At 41.1% G+C, this 27164-nt stretch overlaps 1 protein-coding gene and 1 non-coding gene across 2 annotated transcripts in view; one reads left to right on the forward strand and one right to left on the reverse strand.

Annotated features, from left to right (window-relative positions):
* Positions 1-20476, forward strand: part of C7 (complement C7) — a 47673-nt gene extending 27197 nt beyond the window's left edge. The window contains exons 12-18 of the mRNA XM_010957326.3: positions 1963-2134; positions 4381-4468; positions 6684-6816; positions 11145-11336; positions 14941-15031; positions 17309-17493; positions 19211-20476. Of these exons, the coding sequence (XP_010955628.1) occupies positions 1963-2134; positions 4381-4468; positions 6684-6816; positions 11145-11336; positions 14941-15031; positions 17309-17493; positions 19211-19392 (1043 nt within the window). The 3' untranslated portion in view covers positions 19393-20476. The remainder of the gene's footprint in view (positions 1-1962; positions 2135-4380; positions 4469-6683; positions 6817-11144; positions 11337-14940; positions 15032-17308; positions 17494-19210) is intronic.
* TRNAS-AGA (transfer RNA serine (anticodon AGA)) lies at positions 1583-1665 on the reverse strand. Its single transcript has one exon. It is a non-coding gene; the product is annotated as a tRNA-Ser (tRNA).
* Positions 20477-27164: the final 6688 nt, after the last annotated feature.

The raw sequence follows: 27164 nt of genomic DNA on the forward strand, positions 1-27164 counted from the left end.
TGTGTATGAAGAGGTGGAATCTCATCAGGGTTTGAATTTAGTATCGCCTTCCCTACACCACCTCTGGATCATAGCTACTGGGGTCAGGGCTATTTGCTGTCCATTTTCCCATCTGAACTAACAGACCCACCATGCCTTCTACTCTTCACTCTCCCTTAGAATCGATTTATGCCTAAAGGACCTCCATCCTTCCCTAGTCATCTTTTTAAGGTTTTGTCATAACTTAGGTTTACGGAGCTTGTGTTAGCAGTCACTAAGCTTTCTGGTGGCAAGCTCTTGGAAGCACCTCTATTTCTATTTTGTATTATGTCCCATCAACCAACCATTCACAAGTATTTGTTGAACGACGGCTGTGTGCTCAAACAGTGCACTTGGTGCTTTAAGTACTTATCATGTGAAGTTGACTTTATGAGTAGGCAAAGTAGGGGATGATTTGTGTATATTTATTTTTATATTTATTTATATGTCTCTCTCCTCTAGAAAGCTCATTTATTAAGGTCAAGACTGATTCCTTTATTTCCAGAGCCTTGCATAGGGCTTGATTCATAGAAGTCAATAAATGTTTGATAAATGATAAGTACATGATTAAACTATGGTTGCCTATAGACAAGCAGAAAGGCATCCCTGCCTCCAAATATCTCCCCAAGTGGCCTGTCCTGGTAAATTGAAATGCCATCACTCTGCTTAATTCCTTTGTGGTTTGGATTTACAGCTCTTTGATAAAAGCGAAGCTCCCCCTGCTGGTAAGGAATGGAGTAGCACTCATAATACATCAAATGCTGTTATTAAGTACTATTAATATTCATAGGGGACTACTTTATTAACTCAGTTTCTAATTGCAGAAGAAAGGCTAAGGAAGATCATGGGAAAACATTACACACATTATTTTTATTTTGCTGTGTGTGGTACTGAGGAATGGGCGTGGAGGGAATGGGGGGAAGAGGGATGTAGGTCACACAGTAGAAAGAGCTAAGGAGCCGTAAACACAGCCGTCTATTATCAGGAAATAATGCTCTGAGGAAATGGTTTCTGAGATCAGTTTCTAACTAGGAATGCAAAGCTCTTAGAATATGCTGCAAGTTCTCTCTTGCCTCCTCCAAGGAATATGATGGGTAAAATATTAAAAGAAACAACTGTGTTCATCATGAATCAGCCCTGAGGAGGAAGTTGGCCAGGGTGGTTTGAAGAGGTGTCTGTAGATTGGAGAAGGATGCTGACAGGAGGTAGAAGCATGTCTCCTGCTTACACATTTCCTCACTTTGTGCAGCAACAGCCCTGGGGTTGACAGCCCGGAGTACCCAATAGATTATGTTCTTCTCATGCCCAATGACTGCTTTACCAATAGGAACTTATTTGTCTTATCGAGAGGCAGTGGGTAATGAGAAGAGCCTGGACTCAGCCGTAAGACTGAGTCATGGTCTGGATGTGGCCGTCCAGCACTGGGCATTTAACCACTTTGTCTTAGATTCCATGCCTTTCTAAAGAGAATGTTAACAGATCTCTTGCCCACCTCCATTCATTTTTTTTTGGTGGGGAGGAGGAGGTAATTAGGTTTGTTTGTTTGTTTGTTTGTTTGTTTTAGTGGAGGTGCTGGGGATTGAACCCAGGATCTTGTGCATTCTAAGCACACATGCACTCACTCTACCACTGAGCTACACCCTCTCCCCAATTCTTGTGAGAAGTAAATGAACGAAAAAATGCATGTGAAAGTGCTTTGATTGTAAAATAATAAACAAATTTAAGATATTACTGCAAGAAGTTCATTAATCCAGCCTTGCTATTGACGATCCTAGTCAGTGTGCGGAGACATTCTGGCCATTGTAGAAGACCTCAGTGAACAGAGGGATGGTAATAAACCCCAGATGGTCCCCTCCACCAGCAACCACATGGGCAGGAAGCTTAGCACTAAGCTCTGAAATCTTCCTCTCCTTACTTTCTGAACAACCTCTCCCTTATTCACAGGAGGGGTTGACGGAGGTTGGAGTTGCTGGTCCTCTTGGGGACCCTGTGTTCAGGGGAAGAAAACAAGGCGCCGAGAATGCAATAACCCACCTCCCAGTAGGGGAGGGAAATCCTGTATTGGAGAAACGTCAGAAAGCAGGCAATGCGAAGATGAGGAGCTGGAGCATTTTCGGTAATTGAGACGAGACCTCCTGGCAGCTACATCAAACACAGTGCCCTCTGCAGTAAGCTTGGAGTACACACCTGCTGCCATTGAAAGATTTAAACCTTGATCATGGTTTTATTAGTGAGTACTTTGCCCTTAGCACTGGGTTCAGTTACAGGGGACGGACATGCCGCAGCCAATTTGCACTTGTGTGCTTCCAGTTTTCCTGATGCGGGTGTTAACAAAAGGCTGGGGAACTGGGGGGCCTTCTGGCTTAGTGGATGAGAGCAGCAGCTTTGGCATCAAGCAGATCTGCCACTTACTTACTTCGTGATCTTGGGCAAGTTACTTGCCACACCTCAAAAATACGGATAAAAATGGTAGACACAATGATGGTAGGCTATTGTCTGAGGTTAAGAGTATAAGATGGTTAGTACAGTGCCTGGCACGTAGCAGGCGTTCAGTTGTGGTTGTGTGACTTCAGACACACCATTCCCTCTTATTTATTTATTTTGGACTAAGCGTAAAGTACAAATTTGAGAGGCTAACATCTTCACTGCTTAGCCCAGCTGGCTGACACCACCTTCCCATTCATCAGGATCTTGTAAAAGCTATCTTCAAAAATGCTTAATTGCTGAACCATACCCCTGAGTAAGAGTTCTTAATCCACACCCCACTGTCTTACATTGTCCTTGTAACCCTCTCTGATTTAGGGGTTGTCACAAACTCTGGGAAGATAATTTGAAGGTCATGTGAGTTGAAGAGAGATGTAAGATGGTTGGGTGTCTGGTCTAGGGAGGTGGGATGCCTTATTCCTAGGTCTTTGGTGCCTCATAATCCAACAATAAACAGTATCTCTCTCCCTCTCTCTTTTTTACAATTCATGTAGTGTGATTTTATTGATAGGCTGTTTTGTTTTTAATAATTCTTTTCTTTTAATGTGTTTATTATTTTCTTTCCAATTAATAGGGTTCTTTTTAAATTCTTATTTTTTATTGAAATGTAGTTGATTTATAATGTTAGTTTCAGGTGTATAGCAAAGTGATTCAGTTATACATATACAGACATACATATATGTATATATATAAATACATGTATTTTCCAATTTTTTTCAATTACAGCTCATTATAAGAAATTGAATAAACTGTTTCTTAACTGAGGAAGCTGGCAAACATGAGATTACGGTGGGTGGAGAATGCTGCCTTCAGGGATGAATCTGTTGGAAGATGAGGGTCCCTGAGGAGACCTCTGCCCATGTGGGCATATTTCCTTTTCCTTTAGACATAAAGCTGGAAGGAGAAGGACAGGAGCATCCTAAGGAAAGCATTGAACCAATTCTCATTCTTCTTGGTGTTCCAAAGAGAGGAAACATCCACTTCTCCCTTAGTACAAAAAGGACAATTATGCTTAATACTTCACATTTCTGAGTTTCCTCAGTGTGTCAAGAATAGGAGGAACCCAGCTCAGAAGAAGGCAACAGTCACAGGCTATTTGTAATTCTCTCCCTCAGATTTCGAGTTTCTGGAGTAGAGATACTACCGGTGGTACACTGACCTCAGAGGGACTATTGAAAACCACTGTTTAACGAAGGAAGTCATCACTGTGACTATTGTGAGCGCCCCCAGGGACTGCCGCGTGAGAGGCAGAAAGAGCGTGATTTTAGGAGCCTAACTGACTAGATGCGAATCCAGCCCTGATAGTTTTTACTCTGTAACGTTGGGCTAGTTATTCAAACTTTCCGAGCCTTTCTCCATGTACCTCACAGTGTACTGTGAGTGTGAACTGAGCACATTAGTAGACCAACTGCCACGGTGCCTAGCACACAGTGAGCGCTCGGTCAAAAGTAGTTATCATCTTGTTACCTCTCTTGCAGGATCACGATCTCAACCTTATTTTCAGTACAGAATGAATTCTGTGTTAAAGGTATTTAAGAACCAAACAAAGGAGATAAAGTAGGTGTGAAATAGGTGATGTCTAGATATCGCATAAAGCACGTGTGTTGTCCAGTGTCTTCTTTTTCTTTTTGTTTTCTTTCTGTTTTCCATACTACTGATCTATTAGTTAGTTTTTGGAAGCTTGCGTTTATGTTTGTGTTTTCTATCCCAGGGTATGATCAGATATTTGGTTCTGAGAATGACAAAAATAGCACATTAATGTACTTACATGAATGGAGTCCTTTCAGAGGCAAATGAAAAGTTCACTGTGGTATAAAATGTTTATTAAAGTGTGCAAATCCATCACGTTAATTATCTTTCGTTTCTTTTTCCTTTCAGATTGCTTGAACCACATTGTTTTCCTTTGTCCTTGGTTCCAACAGAATTCTGTCCATCACCTCCTGCCTTGAAAGATGGATTTGTTCAAGTTGGTTATAAAAGACTTTTTTTTTCCCTTTACATACACTCTTTGCTCCAAGATCTAGCTCTCTACTGATGTCATAATCTATTTCCTTGTTCCGTGATGAAATGGTGCTAAAAACATTTTATGTGTGCGTCTTAGTTTTAGTGGTAAGGGTTTTAGTCTGTGACTTTTCCTCTTTGGCTTGAGGTGATTAGAATTCTGCAGAACGCAGTACATCTCCTGTGGTAAGGGAAATCAATATCATCACCCAATGAATTAGAAATGTTATCATGCCAGAGCGCTGCTAAACTATTCCCATCCTGAACACTAAAATAAGAATCTATAAGCAAGTTCTTCATAGAGAATGTTCCCTATTCTTTCCACTGAAAGAAACCTTTTTAAATTTTTCATAAATATGGGAGTTGGGTGAAGCATTAGGTTTATTCCAGGAGCCAGTAAGACTCTCAGTCCGTGTCTGGTGAGATGTGGGTCATTGTACTTTGAGCAATTTTCTTGTTCATGAAGGAACACAAGTCATCTGCCACTTGTAATTCTGGGGAATTTTCTTGTCTTTGGGGTCGTATTAATTTGTACTCTTCCCACTCCCTGTTATGATGAGGCTTTGGTTCCAAACCCCAGTAAGTCTCCTCATGGCTCACACAGGAGCTATTTTTCGTCATTCTCTTGTTGCCACCAGCCTTGCTTTCTGCAGGAAGGATTTTGCCTTTCAGATTCCAGGCCCTTGAACATATACTCAGTAAGCATTTGCTAAAGTTTCCCCAAATGTAGGTACAGTTGGGAGCTGGAAGATGTAGGGGTGTGTGTGTGTGTGTGTGTGTGTGTGTGTAAGGAGAGAGAGAGAGAATGAACTTAGCATCGGTAAAACTCACACTGTCCCACTACAGTCACCACAATCCAGGAACTTCCTCAAAGAAACACTCTTGTAGAATGAGGCCAAGCAAACTCATACTGCAGCAGATCATGGAGCTGCTGTCTTAAACTCCAGTGCAGGTGATGTCCTGTAAGGAGCTGGGGATTCCAAACACTGTCTCGTGGACTGGCTACATAGAGGCATCTGGGGAACTTAATAGATTGTGGCTTGCCCCTTGTTCTCCTTTTTTTTCCCCCCTCATTCTGTGGGTTTGGGGTAGAGCCTTTTTTTTTTTTCAGTTGTTACTGGTAGTTCTGACAAAGCCGGCCAGGTTTAGACACTGCTGAGTTAGACTTTCCCATATAGAAGTCCCTATGCAAGCAGAGGAAAGCCTAGGGGCTAGAACCAAAGCAGATCAAGTATCTTTCCCCGTTTTCTTCAAACCTCAACACCACCCTGGACCTCCTGTTTCCTACCAACTCCCATGGCAGAGCCAGACTGGGCCAGGGGGAGCTAGACTGGACTGTGAGAAGAAGAAGGCACCACAGAATTTTGTCCTAATGCCTAGAGCAGAGCTGGTCCAGCTCCGCGCCCTCTCCTGGGCCAGCTTTCTTCACCAAGCCCTGAAGTCGCAGGGACCTAGAAGGATAAGGAAAGGAACCAAAAGAGACCACACATGAGCATGAGTACTCCCCCAAGGCTCAGCCTTCAAATTCTTCCTTGCTTCACTGTGAGTCTTACCTCCTGGCATTACAGGCTAAAGACAAGTCCTTGAATCTGACCCAGCCATGGAGGCACGTCCCTTACAGGATGGGGCTGGGGAGAGTGAGGGGCGAACAACAACACTGTGCTTCCTCTAAAAGTCATCAGTGAGGAACTTAAACTTCCATGAACACAATTATAGATATCGAATATTTCTGCCTGTTCATAGCAGCATTTATTGGGCAATATTGTCAATGAACAGCCCATAACATCTTACTATGAATACTATGAAGAGTTGACTGACAAGGATATTTTCAAAATATAACAGTCTTGCCTGAAAATATAAGTGAAAAAAGTTACTTGGACAGTACCCACTAAAATAATTTTAGTAAAATATTTAGGTCAGTGCTTGGTGTTTGGGGAGCAATCAAAAAATTCTAGTACAATGGCATTAATAACTTTATTTCAGTTAATGGTGGTACCAGTGTTGTTGGCTAGGATTCTACAGGGAAAAAGAATTTTACAATTTTCAAAATGGGTTACTTGAATGTAGGTTGCCTGATGATGAAATAAGTCATAATTTATGGGCCAAGTATATCTAAAGAAACATTTTGTTAATGCAAAATGGACATATTCTTCCTCTCTCCATCTTCTATTTCTGTTTAGGATGAAGGTGCCATGTTTCCTGTTGGGAAAGACATAGTGTATACTTGCAATGAAGGATACTCTCTTGTTGGAGACCCTGTTGCCAGATGTGGAGAAAATTTACAGTGGCTGGTTGGGGAAATGCATTGTCAGAGTGAGTGGCCTTGGATATAGGATCTAACTTAAGATGAAAGATGAAAAGATAACGTGGAAGAGAATGAATCAGGATAGATAACCACTCTCCGTATGTCTCGATTTCCTTTTCCTGAAAGGCTCATACGATCCTGTCCAAGTTTCAGGAATACTTTGTAAAAAACCCTCAGATTTCTCTAGTTGATGGTGCTTCTGTTAGGTAAGGCACATTTTATGGCAATTTTAAAGTTTCTGCTGCAACTTAGAATAGGTCAGGGAGCTGAGTTCTGGCTAAGACCATCAAGACAGTCTTTAGAGTTCAATTACTGGGGATTTACCACAATCTCCTTCCTTAAATGCTTTGGATCCTTTTCTGTTCAGATGTAGGCATCTGAGTAAGTGCTTCTGCATGTTGTTCCACCCTAACTCAATTCTCTGGCTTCCATCCCAGGTGTTATGATGTAAGATTGTTCAGCAGATGGATAGACAGAGCTACAGGGATGTATTTTTCCTGTGCCAGTTGGTCTGTGCTCTGTGAGGAAAGCCGTACTGCACGTGTAGATTTTTTCTCTGAGATACGTACCTGTTAGTGAAATTTCTGAATCATTAGGCTTGATAGATACCACCAGTCTTCCAAGTGGTTGTACCAATTTACATCCCTACCAGGATCTGAGAATTTGAGGTTGCTCTGTATTCTCACCTATACTTGATATCATCTATCTTTAAAATTTTTAGATATACTGGTGAGTGTGTAGTGATATCTTATTTTCTAATCTGTATTTTTAAATTTGTATTTCCTCTGATGACTAATGTTAACCCTGTATTTATTGGCCATTTGGATTTTTTTGTGTGTATGTAAAGTGGCTGTCCAATTTTGGAGGCATTTTTTTCTGTTGGTTTGTCTGTCTTTTTTCTTATTGATTTGTAAGGCCTTTTCTTGTTCTGTCTCTGTCTGTCTCTCTGTCTCTCGGCCTCTCTGCCCTGGAGTCCTTGAGAAGAAATTGCTGAAATAGAATATAAATATTCCCTAGCTGGGAGTAATAAAGCCAAAAGTTGGTTCTTTGAAAAGATTGCTTTCAAAGATACTTCTGCTTGAAGAACTTCTTTTCCTTTCTTGTGAATCTAGTGGTGAAAAATTGTTCCAGTTTTTGTTCATCTAAAAATATTCTTACTTTATCTTTACTTTTGAAGGATATTTTTTACAGGATAAGAAATTCTAGGTTAGCAGTTGGTTTCTTTAAACCCTTTAAAGATTTTATCGCACTGCCTTCTTACTTCATTGTTTTCTGGTGAGAAGTCAGCTCTCAGGTTTACTGTTTCTCCTTTGGAAGCCATATCTTTTCTGGGTGGCTGCTTTTGTCAATTTGTTGTTTGTCTTTGTTTTTCAGAAGCAGCTCTACTCTGGTGTGCCTAGAGGTGATTTTTTTGGTCTTTATCGTAGTTGATAGTCAAAGCACTCTTGACCCTGTGCTTTAACGTCTTTTGTCAAATTTAGAAAATTCTTGACCTTTGTCCTCAAATATTGCTGTCTCATTCTTGCTCACTTCTCCTCATGAGACACAAATGATACATTTTTAGAACAGATATACATGTACATACGTATGTATACATATATATCTTTGTTTTTCTCTCTCTGTTTCATTCTAAATATTTTCTGTTGATCTACTTCCCATTTATTAATTCTCTGAACAATTGAGCTTACTCTGCTTTCCGGAACTCCACTGAGTTCTTAATTTCACTTTCCAGTTCTAGCTATCCCATTTGCCTACTTTTCTATACCTTCTAGCTCTCTGTTGCAATTCTCCATCTTGTCATTTATTTTTTTTCCCAACATATTAATCATAGTTATTTCATGGTCCATGACTGTTAATCCCATTGTCTGGATCTGCTATAGGTCTGTTTCTGTCATATTTTTTAATGTTAAATGAGTTTTGGTTGAATTACAGACTTCACATGTAAAAAAGTTAAAGAAATAATTTGAGACTTTAGATGATGGTAAAGATGTTGGTTTGCTTCTGGCAAGTGATGTGGCTGACCTAAGTCCAGTTTCCCTTTGCCCTCGGCTGTCACCGTTAAGGATTCTAAAGGAAAGTATGGGATTTCTACCGAGGCCTCCCCTTTGTAGAGGACTGGACTCTAATTTTGATCTCCCAGCCCTGTGAGACTGCTAAAAACTGTATCCAGCTATTCAGCCTCTGAGCTGCAGCTTTCTCCTTAGTTTAGCTGTCTTTCAGCACAATAAAAAATTTTTTTGTTTTTCAAATTTATAAATACCTCAAGGACAAAGGCATTACCAAATATTGTAATCACTATTTTAGACTTCCCTTTTCTCTGGAATCTTGGACCTCAAAACTTCCACTGCTTTGGTTTTTCTCTGATGCTGTCAGGAATATTTTTCCTTATAATTTTGTATAGCCTTTCTATTTGTCTTGGTGGGAACGAGATTGTGGAAGCAAGAAATGTGTCATGGCCAGAGATAAACAAATTTGATGATAGATTTTTTTTTTCCCATTTTAAAAATTTTTATTTGTTTTTTTATTTTTATTTATTTATTTTTGGTGTGGAGGGGGTAATTCGGTTTATTTATTTATTTATTTTAATGGAGGCACTGGGGATTGAACCCAGAACCCTATGCATGCTAAACACACACTCTACCCCTGTGCTATACCCTTCCCACCACTGAATTTTTTCTTTTTTTAAAAATAGACTTAATTTTTTTAGAGCAGTTTCAGGTTTACAGCAGAATTGAGCAGAAAATACAGAGTTCCCACATAGCCCTCCCCACCCACACGTATATACCCCCCTGCCCTCAACAACCCTCATCAGTGTGGCATATTTGGTACAATCTATGTGAGGCAGGAAGCCCCATAAAAGGACCGGCAGGACCCCTAGGCAGGGCTGCTGCTGTCTTCACAGCACCGTCTGGTTCCCTGGCCGGGAAGCTCTCTCTCACTTTTTGCCTCTAAAGTGGCTAACTTACACCTAGAATTCCATTGGGTCTCTGAGCTCACTTCTGATTGGTTGTTTCCTTCACTCCTGATTGGTTATTACTCTCACTTCTGATTGGCTATTACTCTCACTTCTGATTGGTCCACTTCCCTAACTTCTTCTTTTTTTTTTTTTTTAAACATTTTTTATTGATTTATAATCATTTTACAATTTTGTGTCAAATTCCAGTGTTCAGCACAATTTTTCAGTTATTCATGGACATATACACACTCATTGTCACATTTTTTTCTCTGTGAGTTATCATAACATTTTGTGTATATTTCCCTGTGCTATACAGTGTAGTCTATTCTACAATTTTGAAATCCCAGTCTATCCCTTCCCACCCTCCACCCCCCTGGTAACCACAAGTCTGTATTCTCTGTCTGTGAGTCTATTTCTGTCCTTTATTTACGCTTTGTTTTTGTTTGTTTGTTTGTTTTTGTTTTTGTTTTTTAGATTCCACATATGAGCGATCTCATATGGTATTTTTCTTTCTCTTTCTGGCTTACTTCACTTAGAATGACATTCTCCAGAAGCATCCATGTTGCTGCAAATGGCATTATGTTGTCGGTTTTTATGGCTGAGTAGATAGATTATTAGCTCTTTCAAGGCAGAATATGTGATGAGCATCTTGTGTACAACTTTATTGGCACAATATTGGCACTCAATAAATGCTGATTTTGAATGAATAAATGGATTTTCTGATGAAAATGGTGCAGAAATAGAATAGTACTTTATAGAATATTGTCCAAAGTCCATTAGAGAGATTGGCAAGATTTTTTTAAGCTTGAATTCTGACTTGATTTCATGACTATGCATATTTCTCACTTTTCTCCTTGTTTTTTCAAGTAGAAGATTTAAGCTAAGGAATGGAACGGGATAAGAAAAAATAGAAATGGGAAACCAAAGAAGATTTAACATTTTTATGATTGCAAGGTTAAAGGTGGTTCTTTAAAATTTCAGGTAGTAAAATGTCTAGTTGAAAGTATGCTAATGACATGCAAATGAACACAGCTCTTGGGAAAATTCTGGTGGGACTTCACCAGATGAGAGAGAGAAGTAGCAGCTATGCAAAGTCTGGTTTTAACAGTAGGCTGGACTTAGGGCTTATTCAATTTGAATTGTCACATTGCCTTGAGGGCAGAGGTGAGAGGATGGGGACTGTATTGGTCTTCAGTTGTTCATGTCATTATCTGCCAGGCACGCTGGGACTTGTCTTCAGGGTGAACTCACCTCTTCCTCCTTGTCTGCTAATTTGAAGAAGCAGAACAAGTGTATCAGCACCATTCAAGACTGTCAATTTTTTTAAAAGATGGTTTAGGAAAGCAATGACCCTTGCATTCTGCTCTCCGTTCTCTTTAGAAATTGCCTGTGTTCTGCCTGCACTGATGGATGGCATGCAGAGTCATCCCCACAAAGCTTTCTACACAGTCGGCGAGAAGGTGGCCATTTCCTGTTCAGGTGGCATGTCCGTAGAAGGTCCTTCAACGTTTCTTTGTGGATCCAGCCTTAAGTGGAGCCCTGAGATGAAGAATGTCCAGTGTGTGCAAAAAGGTGAGTGGCTCCTGGTTCTGTCCAAGGATAAATGAACTCGGTGAACTCGGGCTAGTGAGAGTCCCTGTGGTGGTTCTTCAAGGCATTGGACCACCATAACTGTGGGTCATTCCCTCCCTCCCTGCCTCCCTACAAGAAGGAGGTCAGTTCATAGACCGGGTAACAGACTTTTTTCATGTGGCACAGACAGACTCACAGAATTCCAGGAAAGGCAAGACTAGCCCTGGTGATTCTGTAATTTTAACATATATCCTTCATATCAAAGATTAGCTTTAAATCTATTAGGATGCCAAGAAAATAAAGAATTTCAAAAAGCTGATTTCTGGTTTCCTCATGACTTTTTAAATGTACTTTTATAAAGTCCAGAGTTGAGGTCAAAATTTATATAAAATTCTACATGTTTCATTTTGGGGCTCTCAGAGTTTATCAGTATTATTGAAGTTGAAAATTTAAAAGCCTTTACATTTAACACTGCAAAGCAGGAGTTATTGAAGGAAAAGTATTGTAGTTTGTGAAGTTGTTCTTAATAATAGAAATCAAAATATCCAGTATTTTGAATACATGGAAAATTAAAATGTTCTTTTAAGAAGCTAAGGCAGGAAGAGACTTCGAAAGTCAAACTATTTCTTTTTAGAGATACTTAAGAGGGGGTGGATTTGTTTTCAAAATAACCTCAAACTTCTTTGCTTACATTTTTTAATAAATGGAAAATATCAGGTTCATAGCAATTAAAAATGAAAAAAGAAAATCACACTCGCATTTTATTTTACTTATTTCTTGAGTATATGATTTTTAATTCAATGCTGAAATTGTTTTCTGTGCTGAAGATGAAGACAAGATTCCATGAGTAATAGTAGTAGGTGGATTAGATGTTCACAACTGAAAAGAGAGCAGGGTGTATGGGGCTCTCTGTGACTGATGGTGGACCTGGGCTGTGATGTTAAACAAGTCACAGATGACAGAATGGGAGGGCAGTGTGTCCACCGGAACGCCCGCCATGCTGGTTCCCGCGTGCACTTTAGCTGTCAAAGACCCACATCAGAGACAACTGCTTTGTTGTCCACGTGCACTGCAGCATAACCGTGAGTTCATTGAGGATAAAGTAATGGACCTGTACCAATAATGCCGACATTAAAGAGAACAATGTGCAGTTGATGACGGTGCTCTTTTCTTCCAAATGAGATTAATACTTGTTTTCCTAAAATGTCTTCTTCAATCACTTTGTAGCACAATTTGGTATGAATTTTCTCAGCAGCAAATTTTATTATGGTTTTAATTAAGGATGTTTTTGAGACCTGTGTGCTTTTCAGAAGACGTGGATAACAGTAATAACTCCCCTTAAACTAAGCCCATCACAAACAAAAAATCCGAATCTTGTCAGCCTCCAGAGTTTTAAAATATCTGTTGTATAAGTGTTTAGTCTTTTTTTTTTTTATTGTGGTAAAATACACAATTTTTAACCATTTTAAAATGTGCAGGTCAGTGGCATTAAGGACATTCCCATTATTGTTCAACCATCAATACCATCCATCTTCAGAACTTCTCCGTCTTCCCAAACTGAAACTCTGTACCCACTAAACACTAGTCCCTCGTTTGTCCCCATCCCTGTCAGTATTTAGTCTTGATGTGAGGGTATTTGATTTTAAAATAGTAAAGGTGCATACGGTAGGTGGACCCTAAGAGTTATACTATGAAGATAACAAAGCTGTGTTCTTTTTAAATGCCAAAGTCTTTGGTTTAGGTAACTCTACAAGTGATCTTTCACTGAGAAATTATAATAACTTTTAGAAAATATTTACAATCTGAAATTCCATCCTTATGAATGATTAGCAAATAAACGAATACAAATGAAGAGTTAACTTATATGGCTTAATCATTGAACTTACATTTAGATCAAGCTTTCTCGACCCCAACATTACTGAAATGCCTGTAATTCTTTGTTGTGGGAACCTGTCCTGTGCGTTGTAAGATGTTTGGCAGAATCTGGTCTCTTCTCACTAGATGCCAGTAGCATTCTACAGGAGTGACAACCAAAAATGTCTGTAGACATTGCCAAATGTCCCCTGCGGAGCAAAATTGCCCCTGGTTGAGAAGCACTGATCTAGATAATACCATTAAAATATTTTATTTTGGAATCATTTTAGATTTTAGAAAAACTGCAAGTATAGTTTCCATATACCCTTTACCCATCTTCCTGTAATATTAGCATTTCACACCCCTTGACAGTTTTGTTGGTCAAAACCCAGCTGCTAATATTAATTATTACAATACTATTGCCTAAACTACAGGCCCTATTCATTTATCACCAGTTCTTCCACCAGTGTCCTTTTATGGTCTAGGATCCAATTCAGGACACTACACTGCATTTAGGATAATACCCTTTCAAAGAAAAACGTTCAAAGAATAAGTACCTGCTACAGACGTTGCTAGACATAGCAGGCATACTTCACCTTGCTACCATATTTTCAAGTTTATGCCTTCCTTGTTCATGAGATTTTCCTGTCATGTCTAAAGTTCTTAAGTTTTCCAAAGTAAGGAATTCCATGGCTTGTGCACCCATTAAACATGTCCTTCAGATAAATGACTCTTACAGATATAGGAAACAGGTAATTAGCTTTATAATGCACAAATACAGGCCGCTGAATTCCATCTAATGAAGCTGGTGGGAAGGTGGAAACAGCAGGGTGTTGTAGATGGTTTGTGTTGGAATCAGGCGTAGCCCAGGCCATGGCAAATTATGCTCTTGTAAGTTGGACCTGTTAAAATTAGAATGATGGTTGGCTTTCTATCAGTTTGTAGAAAACATAAAGTGGTGGAGAGGATTTTATTAATGTAAGTATCTCTAGACATTTACTCACTGTGGAGGGAAGACCACTTGATCATTTACATGTTAAGAGGTTATTATAGCTGTCCTTGAGATCTGAGAGTTCTCCACATATAGGTCAAGTTATGTTGCTGCTTTGTCCTGTTATAGGCACAGCGGGCAAAATTCAGTCCACACAGCAAATGGTTTTTAAACCCCACCTTCTTTTTTCAAACTTAATTTAATTTTTTTTTTATTGAAGTACAGTCAATTACAATGTGTCAATTTCTGGTGAACAGCACAATGTCCCAGTCATGCATATACATACATGTATTTGTTTTCATATTTTTTTTTTTTCCATTAGAGTAAACCCCACTGTCTTGATGAAAGGGAGCCTACTCCATTGGCCTTCAATTCAGACACAGCTGGAGTTAAACCTTGGCTTGGCCAATTTAACTAGCATGAATTTCCTAACTTTTCTGACTCTTAATTTCCTAATCTCTTAAGTGGGCATTGCTCAGAAGGATTAAATATCACCATGTATAAAAAGTGCAGGGCCAAGAGTAAATGCTGAAGAAATGGTGGCTATCATGACCAATGAAATTATTTGTAGGGTGCTTCTAGAAACACTCTATCTCTTATAAAATGCTTTGCAGCTAAAGCTTTTTTTTTTTTTTTTTTAAGAAACTTGTTGCACTTCAGAGTATTCCAGAGCCTGTTTCAACAATTAAAATAATACCTTGTTTGCTACGAAGAAACTCTTCTCCTAACAACCGCATCTCTGTTATCTTTTTCTTTTAGACGCCCCTTTGGTACAGAAAGTGCCTGAATGTCAGCGCTGGGAGAAACTGCAGAATTCAAGATGTGTTTGTAAAATGCCCTATGAATGTGGGTAAGCTCTCTCTAGGCTCACCTCTGTCTGTTTTATTTTATTCAAAGTAAATGGGATGATTTCTTAAGACAGTAGTCTCTGTTAGATGGAAGGTGTTACCTACCTAGGGTTAAGGGTCCTTGCATTTTAATCTGGTCCATGTGCTGCCTGTCATTTGCCTGGGTTACCAGGACTGATGGATTGGTGGTGTAAAGCAGTGTTCTAAGCTGGCTGGTGAGAGAGGCTGAAGGAGTGTTTGAGCACTGCTCGTTCTCTGTGTAAAATGGGGCAGAATGACAAAACTGTCACCTGAGAATTTAGAGCTTGAGGAGATTAGTGCTGAAATTCCCTTGACATGTAAACTCTTAAAGCAATAATAAAGCAGCTGCTTTTCTGATTCTTGAAGTAGATTTGTGTTATAAGAACATCACCCAACTTGAAGCCCCTCCATTGTAGAAGGATATCTGAAGCAGTTACTAGATGTCAGATGCAGATGGCACAACTAAATGGGGACAAGAAGAGGTTTACTGGTGGGACTGTTTACAGAAATGTGGGGAGAGAAGAGGGCAGGGCAGTCCTCCTGGACTGGTAGGAGCTAGAGTACACAGTATATCCATGTCCAAGCCTGAAGCGGGGAGAGAGGAGCCTTGACAACAACTGGAGACAGAGAGGGCTAGCTGAGGAGGAGTTGAGAAGGGGCTGAGTCCCTCATTTTAGGGGCCTCAGTGACCCCTCAGGGGAATACCCCCCACACTCTCTTCCCTCCCTCCAATCTCCTGCACCCCCTGCTCCCCACCCTGCTCCCTGACCATTGATCAAACACACCTGAAACTAGAGGACAAGGAAGTCTGTTGATGTGGTCCACACATGTCAGCCTCTCAAGCAAGATGGAAAAGAGTGGAGGGTGAATCGGGAAAAGCAAATGGGAGATATCCTATGCCACAGACTTACTGGCCATCTTTAAGGTTAAGAATAGAAACACACATTTATGAGCCAATTACTTGGCTTTCAGTTAGTATGATCATTAAAACATATATCCAACTCCTTAAACACCTACATTGGTTAATGATGATTGCAGTGGTGTCTTGTAAGAAATCACTTCTTGTATGAAGGACAATATAACTGAATAGTATAGATGGAAATGGCCAGCCCAGAATATTCTGACTGTGCTGTTTTATTAATCGTTTTTTACTTTGATTCACTTTCATCCTCTTTCCAACTTCTCTGATTCATTTAGTTTATCTGCACCCTGTTGTTTATAGACATGGTATGAGTTTTCTTAACAAATACTGATAACAAGGTAGGTGACCTTGTAAGGTCTCTGCCCTTTAACCTGAGTCATTCTATTTAAAGTTTAAATAAACAGATAGAAAAGAGGTACAAGGATTTGTTTCTATTATGTAAATGTCCAAGTAAATTTAGCTCTTGGTCAGAGAAGAAAACATTAGAGCTAGACATATACATAAGTAAATATAGATTCTGTCTGCTATTCAAAAATACCTTGGGGGTGGGAATAGCTCAGTGATAGAGTGTATGCCTAGCATGTATGAGGTCCTGGGTTCAATCCCCAATATTAAAAAAAAAAGTGCAATTTCTTAAAAAAAAGCCTTGTTGTCTAAGGTTTCACTATAGTAATGGCTTCCTTACCCATCAGCATTCAGAAATGTGGTTGTTTTAGTTAGTGACATTTCAAATAGTTGGCACTATTTTAGCACCAATGCTTAAGAAAAAAGCAACACATTTTATGGAAATATTTCTAAACTATTTTGCAAACATAGATACTCTAAAAATGGCATTGAAAAAAAGAGTTCATCTTCCCTTGAGGATTCAGTCATCAACTGTGGATAGTGTTGTGGACATGCACTCTCAGGGCTGCTGGGCTGGAAGGAGCTACTTTCTCCCGCAGTCAGTGGTGCCACTTGACTAAGAAGTCTCTGAGTGTTTGATCTTTGCTGATTTTCTGTCTCCTTTGTTCTCAGTCCATCAGCTGTTGCTAGCATACGTTGCCTTCTCTTCTAATTTGCTGTATCTGATCTGTTCTAGATGAAACTAGATCGACAGTAGATATCTAAGCTTGTAAAAATTGTGAGCAAATAAAGAGCAAAATATGTTCATTTTGAAGATTGGAGAGGGTCAGGCTGAAGTAGTGAAGGGGACTTGCCTTTCCGTTTCATTGTTTTGCTCTGGGTGATAACATTGGAGGCGCTGAGCTCAAAGCCTCCCCTTTTACTTCTCATTCTCAGCTCTGAAGAATGAACATCTTGTTAAAAAAAAAGTAATTTAAAACATTTGTTTCAGATCCTCCTTGGATGTATGTGCTCGAGACGAGAGAAGCAAAAGGATACTACCTCTGACCGTTTGCAAGATGCACGTTCTCCAGTGTCAGGGGAGAAATTACACCGTTACTGGTAGAGAGAGCTGTACTCTGCCTGCCTCAGTGGAGAAAGCTTGCGGAGTGTGTCCACTGTGGGGAAAATGTGATGGTAAGGGGCATTTCATATTTGTAACCATAACAATGCTAAAGTCATAGTGAAGTTTTCAGAAATGCAGCTTTCTAGTTTGGCAGCAGATCAAAGCAGATCCCTGAGGATGTCAAAGACTGAGGCTGGTCTGAGAGTGAACTGTCCTTTCCCACTGCCTTCCCTGGGGAGAGGAATGGATCAAGAACCTTCCCTGAGGGTCTGAATGTCCTCCCAAACATTATGTTCCACCTTCATGATTTTTGTTCTGTCCTGGTATTATCCATATTGTACTCATCTAAAAAAACAGACTCACACAAAAATAACAAAAATAACAATTTTTTTAAAAAAGGAAGTTTTTATCACATCCTTAACAGGAAATATCACTTGTCATAAATATTGGGTGACCGTAAAAATGCATACAATGAAATGAAACAAGTTTTGGTGATACTAGTCAGATGCTGCTCAAAGTTTGGGGGATGATGCTTCTTTGTGATAAGGGTTGTTTGGCAAGTGTTGGGGGATGTTGAAAGCACTCCAATGCCAAGCTGACACTTTCTCCCAGAAGTACTCAGAAGGATGTGAAGAGAAGAGAAAAAGAGGTACCACTTTCTCAATATTTGCTGGTGCTGTGTCCACGTAGCACTCACAGTCATCTTGATAACCATCACCGGCTGGTCCACCTCTCAGGGTTTGGGCTTTACTATCAAGGGGGAAGAGCGGAGTTCCTGGAGCCAAGTCCCTGCCCTCAGTTTCCCCGTCTGCAAATTTGGGAGCTGGACTGTGTGATCTGCAAGGTCTCTGCCAGCTCCTCAGGCCCTCCCCCTCCCGGCTGGTCCCCGCCAGGCACCTCTTCCCTCACTCGAGAGACGATGACACATGCCACTCCAGCCACGTCTGGGCCACTTCTGGTTTGGCAGTCACCACACTTGGCTGGCTGACCTTGTTACCTTTCTTCTACGGACACCTGGCTGGTATTCCAGCCTCACACCTTCTGTGCACACACCGCTTTCCTCTCCAGCTTGTTTCTGGTTGGTCTTTACCAGATCTGAGGCTTTTTGAGATTCCTGCCCTTTCTCTCAAAGCAAGTTTTATTCCAATAATTTAATAGAAAACTTACAGGTACTAATTACTATATATAAAATAGATTAACTACAAAGTCCTACTGTATAGCACAGGGAACTATATTCAATATCTTGCAATAATTCATAATGAAAAAGTGTGAAAGGAACATATACATAGCTGAATCACTATGCTGTACACCAGAAACTAACACAACATTGTAAATGACTATACTTCAATTAAAAAAAATCCATAATTCACCCCTCCCCACCCTCCAAAAAAGCAAGTTGAATTATTTTCTTGTCTCCCTGTTTGAGCCTTTTGCCCAGCTCCTTGCTGAGGTGTCCGCATTTGGTCTGGGCGCTGAAGGACCACACCAGGTTTGGGCAGCAGGTAGAGAGCTCATGAGGGGAAGAGAACTGCCCCTCTGGGTCCGGTAGGAAGCCTGGCTCCAGCCTCAAAAGCTGCTTATTCTGAGTGGAGCGAAATGCCTCCCTTTCCTGGTCCTGCTGCTTTTCCCGGAGGGCGGGGTGGGGGTGGGGGGATGTAATCAATTGTGTCACGCGAGGCAGAGGCGTCCAAAGCTCTCCAACCACCGCATCGTGACTTTGGATGGAACGCGCCTTGCCTCTCCCACCTCTGCGATGTGCCTTCAAGCCTCTCTTGCTTCTTATTGCAGCCCAGAGCAGCAAATGTGTCTGCAGAGCCGCCTCGGAGTGCGAGGAAGAAGGGTTTAGTGTCTGCGTGGATGTGAACGGCAGGGAGCGGACGATGACAGAGTGTGAGGCCGGGGTCCTGAGATGCCGAGGGCAGAGCATCTCCGTCACCAGCATAAGGCCCTGCGCCACCGAAGCGCCGTAGCTCCCGGTGCCCGTGGCCGTGCTCGGAGTCCCCCAGCCGCTGTGGCCGAGTGGAAACCTCCGCACAACCGGCCCGCAGACAGCTTCTCAGCGCGCAGGCACGTTCTTCGTCCTTGCCCTGAGGTCCATTTCTCCCAACTCCCAGCCGCCTGTATAATCACGCAAACCTTTGTTTTCCCAAATCTGAATCCAGGTCTTCTTTTTCTTCTTTTTTTTAAATGTCAGTCAGGATGAAGGATATTGATGAACCTTTGCAGGAACTAACTGGGTGTTCTTGGAAAAATTGCTAATTTTTCTCGCCCTTGACTTTTTAATCTGAAAATTACAGGATTAGACTGGAGAAATCTGAATGCTCTGTGATTCTTTTTAAGTATGATTGACTCTGCCCTTGGTCAAGAGTACACTCTCTACGTTGATTCGGAAAACAGAAAGATTAGAGAGGCTGGCTTCCCTCAGTTAAAACCAAATACGAAGGGGACCTTGAATGGAAAAAGTCAGATATGATTATTGCATCCCAAGAGGTAATCTCAGACTTCACCCTATTGACTCAAGCACCACGCCTAGGGATCGCGGATGTGTGAGGAGATTGAACCATGGTCGTGTCAGAGTGAGATTCATCACGTAACGGTTACAGGGGCACCTTCTACCTTCCTGTCTGACAACAAATACAATTCAGGCTTCTGTCTGGGGCTTTTCTTTAGTGTGTGCCAAACACGAGACCTGCAGTTTGCCCCCCTCCTCCCCTCTGCTTTTGTAGGAAGCATCATTCGTGCCTCAGCTATTGAGGGATTGCGTATTTGGGAGAATGATGTTCTCTAAAGGGGACACACAACTATTTTTCAGGGGGCTCTACAGGTAGATCCTGAAGCATTAGCCTTCTGTTTCTTCCCTATTCATCTTTCATCAAAACAAAATAGCAGCTGTGGGAGGTGAAATGAGTGGGCTTCAATGGAATTTAAAAATGTGCTTTTATATATAAATAATATCTGTACTTTTCTGATACTGATAAATATGTTTCAACAAAACTTTAGTTTAAATACTGATTAAAAAACTCATTAAAGATATTGTCCTTTGAAACGGAAAAATCTGTGTTATGTTTAATTTTAAGGAATCTTTCCATGAAGAATAGCTAATGTGCTTTTAAAAAAATATTTTTAAATTCTTTACACTACTTTATTCAGGTATGATTGACATGTAAAGAGCTGTACGTGAGTGCGGATAAGTATACATCCGTGAAACCATCACTGCTATCAGGGCCATAAACATATCCAATTATCTCCCAAAGTTTCTTCCCACCCTCATCGTTGTTTTTATAATGGTAAGAAAACTTAACATAAGAACTTCCCTCTTCAGAGTATTGTTAGCTGTGGGCACTGAGCTGTGTAGTAGATCTCTCGAATTCACTTATCTTGTGTAACTGAAACTTGTTATCCTTTGACCATCACCTCCCCATTCTCCCTGGCCCCCAGCCCCTGGAAATCACCATTCGACTCTCAGCTTCCATGAATTTGACTATTTTAGATACTTCAAATAAGTAAGAATACAGTTTTTATCTTTTTGTGTCTGGATTATTTCACTTAGAATAATGTTTTTCCGGTCTCTTCATGTTGGGATAAATGGCAGAATTTCTTTTCTTAAGGCTGCATAGCATTTCATTGTATGTATACACATTTTCTTTATCCAGTCATCTGATGATGGACACTAAAGTTATTTCCTTACCTTGGCTACTGTAAATAGTGCTGCTATGAACCTGAGAGTGCGGGTATGTCTCTGAGATCCTGATTCCAATTACATTGGATAAATACCCAGAAGTGGGATTGTTTGATTATACTTTCTATTTTTAGTTTTTTGAGGAACCTGCATACTGTTTTCCATAATGGCAGTACCTATAAGTTCCTGTCTGAAGTTTTAAGTCTGATCTAGGTCCAGCTTTATATATCAAATTGTCCTTTGAGGAAAGATCCAGATATAATATGTGGAAGTTACATATTAAATTGATTGAAGAAGGCAAGTTTAAATTGATTGAAGACAACAGCATCCAGACAATCCAGAGGTCAACTGCATTTGTTAAAGGTTATTATGGGGTTGCTTTCTACCCTGGGTAGGGGGATAGGTTTGAAAAGTCCAGGCTTGGAGGCAGACCTTGAGACAAAGAGTTGAACAAATAATTTATTTGGGAGGAGACAGATCAGTATCCTTCCCCGAATTTCTCCTTTCATCTTAAGCTACATGAAGTTAAATGTGTACTACTTATGTCCTGCCACCCTCCTTTCCTAACTAATACCGAGGAAATGGTCAGCATTATCAATGCTGTAAGAGAATGAGGTCTGAACGAAAAAAATTAATTAGCAGATTTGACAACTAAGAGGTTTGAGAAGTAAGTTCACAGAATTAGTGAAGGAGAAGGAAGGGCTGGGTGAGTAGTTGGTGGAGAAGGAAAGGACCAGTGAATGAGGTTGCAGAGAGATTCTGTCTTGAAATACTAAATTTCATGCCTTTTTTTTTTTTCTTTTCTAAACATCCTTATACTTGGCCTCTCCTCTAGTTAGACAGAGACACTCACAATTGTCTATGAGAGAAGTGGGATCGTGGCAGCAGGACTGCAAGAGGAAAGTTACTTTCAACATTGTCTTTGAAAATGTTTTGAAACTTCCAAAATAAGTTCTAGAATATCTAAAGAGAAGGCTTTGAGGAAAGCTGGGAGGATTATTTATGTTATGAAAACAGACTGCAAGGAGAACAGAGGGAGTGTGAGCATCTCCCCATCTGCCCCGCTCTTTGCCTCAAACCAGGTAAGGGCCACCTGGCTGGGCTGGGCTCTAGCCTTGGAGGAGAAAACAGAAAGTGCTGAAGTCAAAGTCATCAGGACCTAGTGGCGGACACAGGGAAAGGAAGGAATCAGCTGGTGCATTAACCAGCATCAGGGAGCTATGTGGGAGACAAGCCACATCCTACAGACCATCACTCACAGTTTAAGTGGACACTGTAAGTCATCCAGGGAAGAGAAGCTGCTTTGGAAGTTCTAATTGTGGCGGAATATGCCTTCTTGTGACTCCACACATTTCCTGATAATTGACCAACAGAAGTGCTGCTTATCAATGCCCTGAGATTTACTGAGCCCCATCCTAACTGCTCTGTATGTAACCTCCCTCCCACCATCAACAGTCCAGGATGCTTGGAATCCCCTTGAAACAGAGGGAGGGTTCTTGGTATTCAGATGGGGGAAGGTGGGGTTGCGGACTAGCTGACAAATTTCTCCTGGAGCCCTGAGTTGCCTGCCCAGCAACGAGCCAGGTAACTGGCTAATTTGATTGAGGGCTCCCCCTTTCAGCTAGGCAGCTCGTGGCTAATCCCAGCTTCACGTGGGACTTGTGAGCCCATCCTGTTGTTAAGTAGCCACCAGAGCTGTAGGTGCTGAGAAGCTGGTTCACCCAATGTTATGGAAACAACAGACCAGCCAAGAAACAAGCACCACTCGGAGGGTTGGAATACTCAGATTTATTACGCCGGTGGGCTCAGAGGGTCTTCTGCTCTGGAGCTCTAAGCACCTTCAAGACGTGTGTGTGAGGTTTTATAGGGTTAATTATAAGCGTGGGATTTTTAGCCAAAAGGGCGCAAACAGCTCAGCAATATCACAAAAGGGAAGCAGGGAATCAGTAAACTAGAACTTTTCTAATAAGAACAGATCAGTTACCAACACTAATTAAACTTATATTTATGAGTTAGGCCCAGCAAAACTCAGATCAGTAATCGACACCTGTTACACTTAGATTTACGAGTAGGCCCAGCCTGGCTTTTCCTTCACACCAACACTTCCTAAAATAGCTTCTTATGTGTCTGCATGTAAAATGTTAATCACTTTTCCTTTTGGCTAAGATAAGTATATTAATCAATATTTTTTGAACCCCACAGTTTATCATTTGCTCTATATTTTCTTCCTATACCTACCCAACTTACACCCCCATACACACCCATACTGACCCACCATAGGCATCCGGATTATTAGTAAGATGAACATAACAGCTAGTGAGGGCGGCCACCATAAACTTGAAGGTAAGATAAATTAAGGTGCAACATACTCTTGGGTGTTCAGGTGTATTTACGACTCTTTCTCTGAGGTAGGAGAGGGGGAGGAGAGACAGAAGAAAAATGAAAAGGAGAAGGAAGAGAGGGAAAGAGAGAGAGAGGGATAGAGAGAGAGGGACAGAGAGAGGGGGGGGGGAGAGATTGGAGCATTCTCAGGATAGAAGCAGCAGAATCGAGCAGCCACATTAATCCTACTACCTAACAGTCCACTGAGCTTTTTCTCCCTTGATAGACTAGTTAAAGGCTATTAATACTTCAGCTAGAAATGGAATGAACTGTTCTCTTTCAGAACACTGAAAGCAGAAAGAGAAAGCAGAAAACACTGAGCCAGAAAGCAGCTGCAGTAGGAGGCAATTTCCGTTAATATCTGAGAAACCAGAGGTGTCTGCATGCCTTTCAATTACCTCGGTCTTTCAGGCAGTTCACTCGTTTGGGGATGGGAAGGCTGATGGCGTGATAGGAGTCCCTGCTGTGACAACCAAAGCGCCTACAATTTGTCTTTTTATTTATTCCTGTCAGGCCAAGCTCCAAATTTATACTCAAAACATCAATCACATAAAAATTTTGCTTTTCAGCCAAGGGTTAAGAAGACCAGATGGCAAGACTGTCATTGTTTCAGAAGGGGTGGGCTGAAGGGAGAAGGTAGGCAGAAGAAAGAAAAATAAAATGTTCTTTTTGATTCACAGGCTGAGGACAATTTCCTGTAAAAGGAAAAACATGAAGAACTGTGCTGTTATCATTGTTGTTTCCAGGCAGCCCTGTGAGAGGGGACTGGTGCTGAGTTCTGTGGGAGGGCCCTCAGGCCTATAACCGATCACTGATGCTCAAAACAGAGAAGCACTGACTGAAAGAATAAAGCCAACTTGCCGCTGAATGAGGGTCCATTACGGAGTGATCTGCCAACCAAGTTGGCTGGGAACACAGACACGCCAAAGGAATTTTCTGTAGCAGTGAAATGGAATTGTCTCATCAGAGGAAAGTCCTACCAGACATCCTAAGGAGAACGTGATTAGCGTGAAAGTCTTAGGGCTGGTGTGTTATCAGATCACATGCAACTCAAGTACGCACCATGACGCAGTGAATGAAGGGTTCCAGCTGAACCCTAAGTCAGGAAGCTCTTCTCTGCACAGATACCGAGTGCTGGGGGGGGGGACAAAACAAAACAAAACAGAACAAAACCCATGGCTTTAGTAAGCAGGGAAATCAAGAAAAAATTTCCTGGAAATACATTGCAATGTGATTTAATCACCATACCAATAAATATTTAATTCATGCTGTTAACAACAACAACAAAAAAAGATAGAGCCTCTTTTTGACCACTGTGCAGCTGAGGTGTTAGAATGCTGGTCAAGCTAATCCTCGGGATTTACTTCTGAGACTATTTGGAGGAAGTGGTAGGTAAGGCAGAAGGAAGGATTTCTTATCTTGTGTTTTTCGGTGGCTCCCAAATCAAAAAAGAAGCTATGAGTCACATGTATTTAGAAAATGTGTTCTCCAAATTTATCTTGCTTTCAGGATAACCACATAATTCAATAAATAAAATCCAGGACAGTGTGTCCAGAAGGAATACAAATAAGTAAGATTGTTTTGTTGGATAAATAAAGTTTGACAAAGTAGAGATAAGAAGCAAACGCCATTTTTCAGGTCATGACTTGGCGATTTTTATACATACAGACCCAGACCCAGACCCAGGCACAGGCGGAGACGTGCAAGTTTTTGTGATGAATCCCACCGTCCTTCCCTCGTGTGGCTCTGGACTCTAACAGTGTTTTCTATTGGCCCAGTTTTGGGGATACCTGCAATAAATCTGAAAGAAAGAGAAATTCCAAGAAACGATAATTCCCAGACTGCAGCTATAGAAAATTGCTCATCAGAGAGTTGCTCTCTGTCAAGGACATAGATCAAGGCCCCTGATGAGCTCTGGGGTCGTTGCTACCACGTCTCACTGACGTGCGTTCTCCAGGTCTCTGCTTAGGTTAATCTGAAGGATGGTGGTGGGGTTGGGACTACATCAGGTAATAATAAAACACTGTGAGATAATCTTTGCTGTAATCTTGGAGTCTCTGGAGGGCCCCAGAAGATGCGCCTGGTCTTCTACTTTATCTTTTAAAACTATGGAGGTGCAGGACAATTCCAATTAAGCAATCCCCATGGCTTCGTTCTCTGGGAGCCTATTTCTTTCTTCCCATCTGGGATATTTTGTTCTCCTCCTTTCTGGTAAAACTGCCTTCTTAGCAGGGTCAGCCAAGCTAAACGTCCCTGATTTACCAGCAGAACACTGGGCTCTCCCTGTTGGGTTAGAGGGCAGAGTACTGAATTGCAAAATAATGTGATTCAGAGTGCTTCCAAGCAGTGCTAGCCCATTAGGCAGTCTGTGAACATCACAGAATCTCTAAAGTAAACACAAGTTGAAAAATGATTCCATGTGCAAATAAGAGAGAGGCAAGCAACGGGACAAAGGCTGAAAAACAAATCTGTAATTTCTTCAAGAGTACTCGACCATCCTTTTCTTCTATGACTTGAGTTCCCTGAGACGCTCAAGAAGTCTTTCTGCCCTGAGTAACATGCCTGTGTTCTAACCATACGGATGAACCGTGAAGGGGCCACTGGAGGACTGACAGGCACCAAGAGGGGCTGGTGGCAGCTCTCTGAGAGTGAACAGTAGTGGTTGGGAGGGGTTCATAGAAATAAATGTTGGGGAGAGCAAGTAGATCTAAATTTCTCCCGTCACACAGCCTCACGTGGCTTACTCTGAGTGATAGCAGAGCAAGTAAGAAGGCTTTGATGAGGAATCGCAGTGAGTAAGAAGCAGTCAGGGCAGGAATTACCTGCTACTGAGCTGGGATCTTCAGACTAGAGAGGCCACCTTATCATCAGCCCCCCGAGAATGGCCACCACATTCCCAGGGCAAGGGACACGGCCACATGGGTCGGGAGTGGGATCAGCAGCTGGCTTTAGGTGCCAATCACTGAGTTTATGTTAAACTGTGCAATTCTTATAGTAAATCTGTTAATATTGTTCACATTTATATTATATAGTTAACATTTACTCAGTAATGATTCTGTGTGAAGTTTCTAAGTGCTTTGCCTGTATGTTTTAATCCATTTAATCCTCACAGTAGCACCTTGAGGTAGATAATTAGTAGCTCAATTTACAGGTGTGAAAATTGAAGTACAGAGAGGTTAAATGTTTTTCCCAAGTCACACAGCTAGAAACGGGTGAAGCTGGAATGTGATAAAATGAGTCTTGGATATCCTTGTTGGGGTGAATCCTTCTAAGATTAGGGTTTAGATAAAGATTCAGTTGTGATCGGTGTTTCACGTGACCATTCTACCTAATTTCCACCAATCAATAGTAAGGAAGCCTCTTTTCTCGTTGCCGAGATGGGTGGAAAGAGATGGTGGGGAAGGACATATGCAGAAAGTCTTGTGTCAGTGAACTTAGACTCTTGGTGAGAATGTCCTGTTGTTCTGGGTGACTCAGCCCAAATTCTGTGATGACTCTTTGCCCCATGTTCTGAAGTCATTTTGTGCAATACTGTAGCTACTAGCTACATATGGCTACTTAAATTTAATTAAACTTAAAATAAAAAACTTAATTCCTCAGATGGACCAGCCACATTTCAAGTGCTCAGTTGCCACATGTGGCTGGTCTAATATGAGGAATTAAGTTTTTAATACCATATTG

Source organism: Camelus bactrianus, chromosome 3 (genome assembly GCF_048773025.1).
Source record: "Camelus bactrianus isolate YW-2024 breed Bactrian camel chromosome 3, ASM4877302v1, whole genome shotgun sequence".
NCBI classification, from domain to species: Eukaryota; Metazoa; Chordata; class Mammalia; order Artiodactyla; family Camelidae; genus Camelus; species Camelus bactrianus.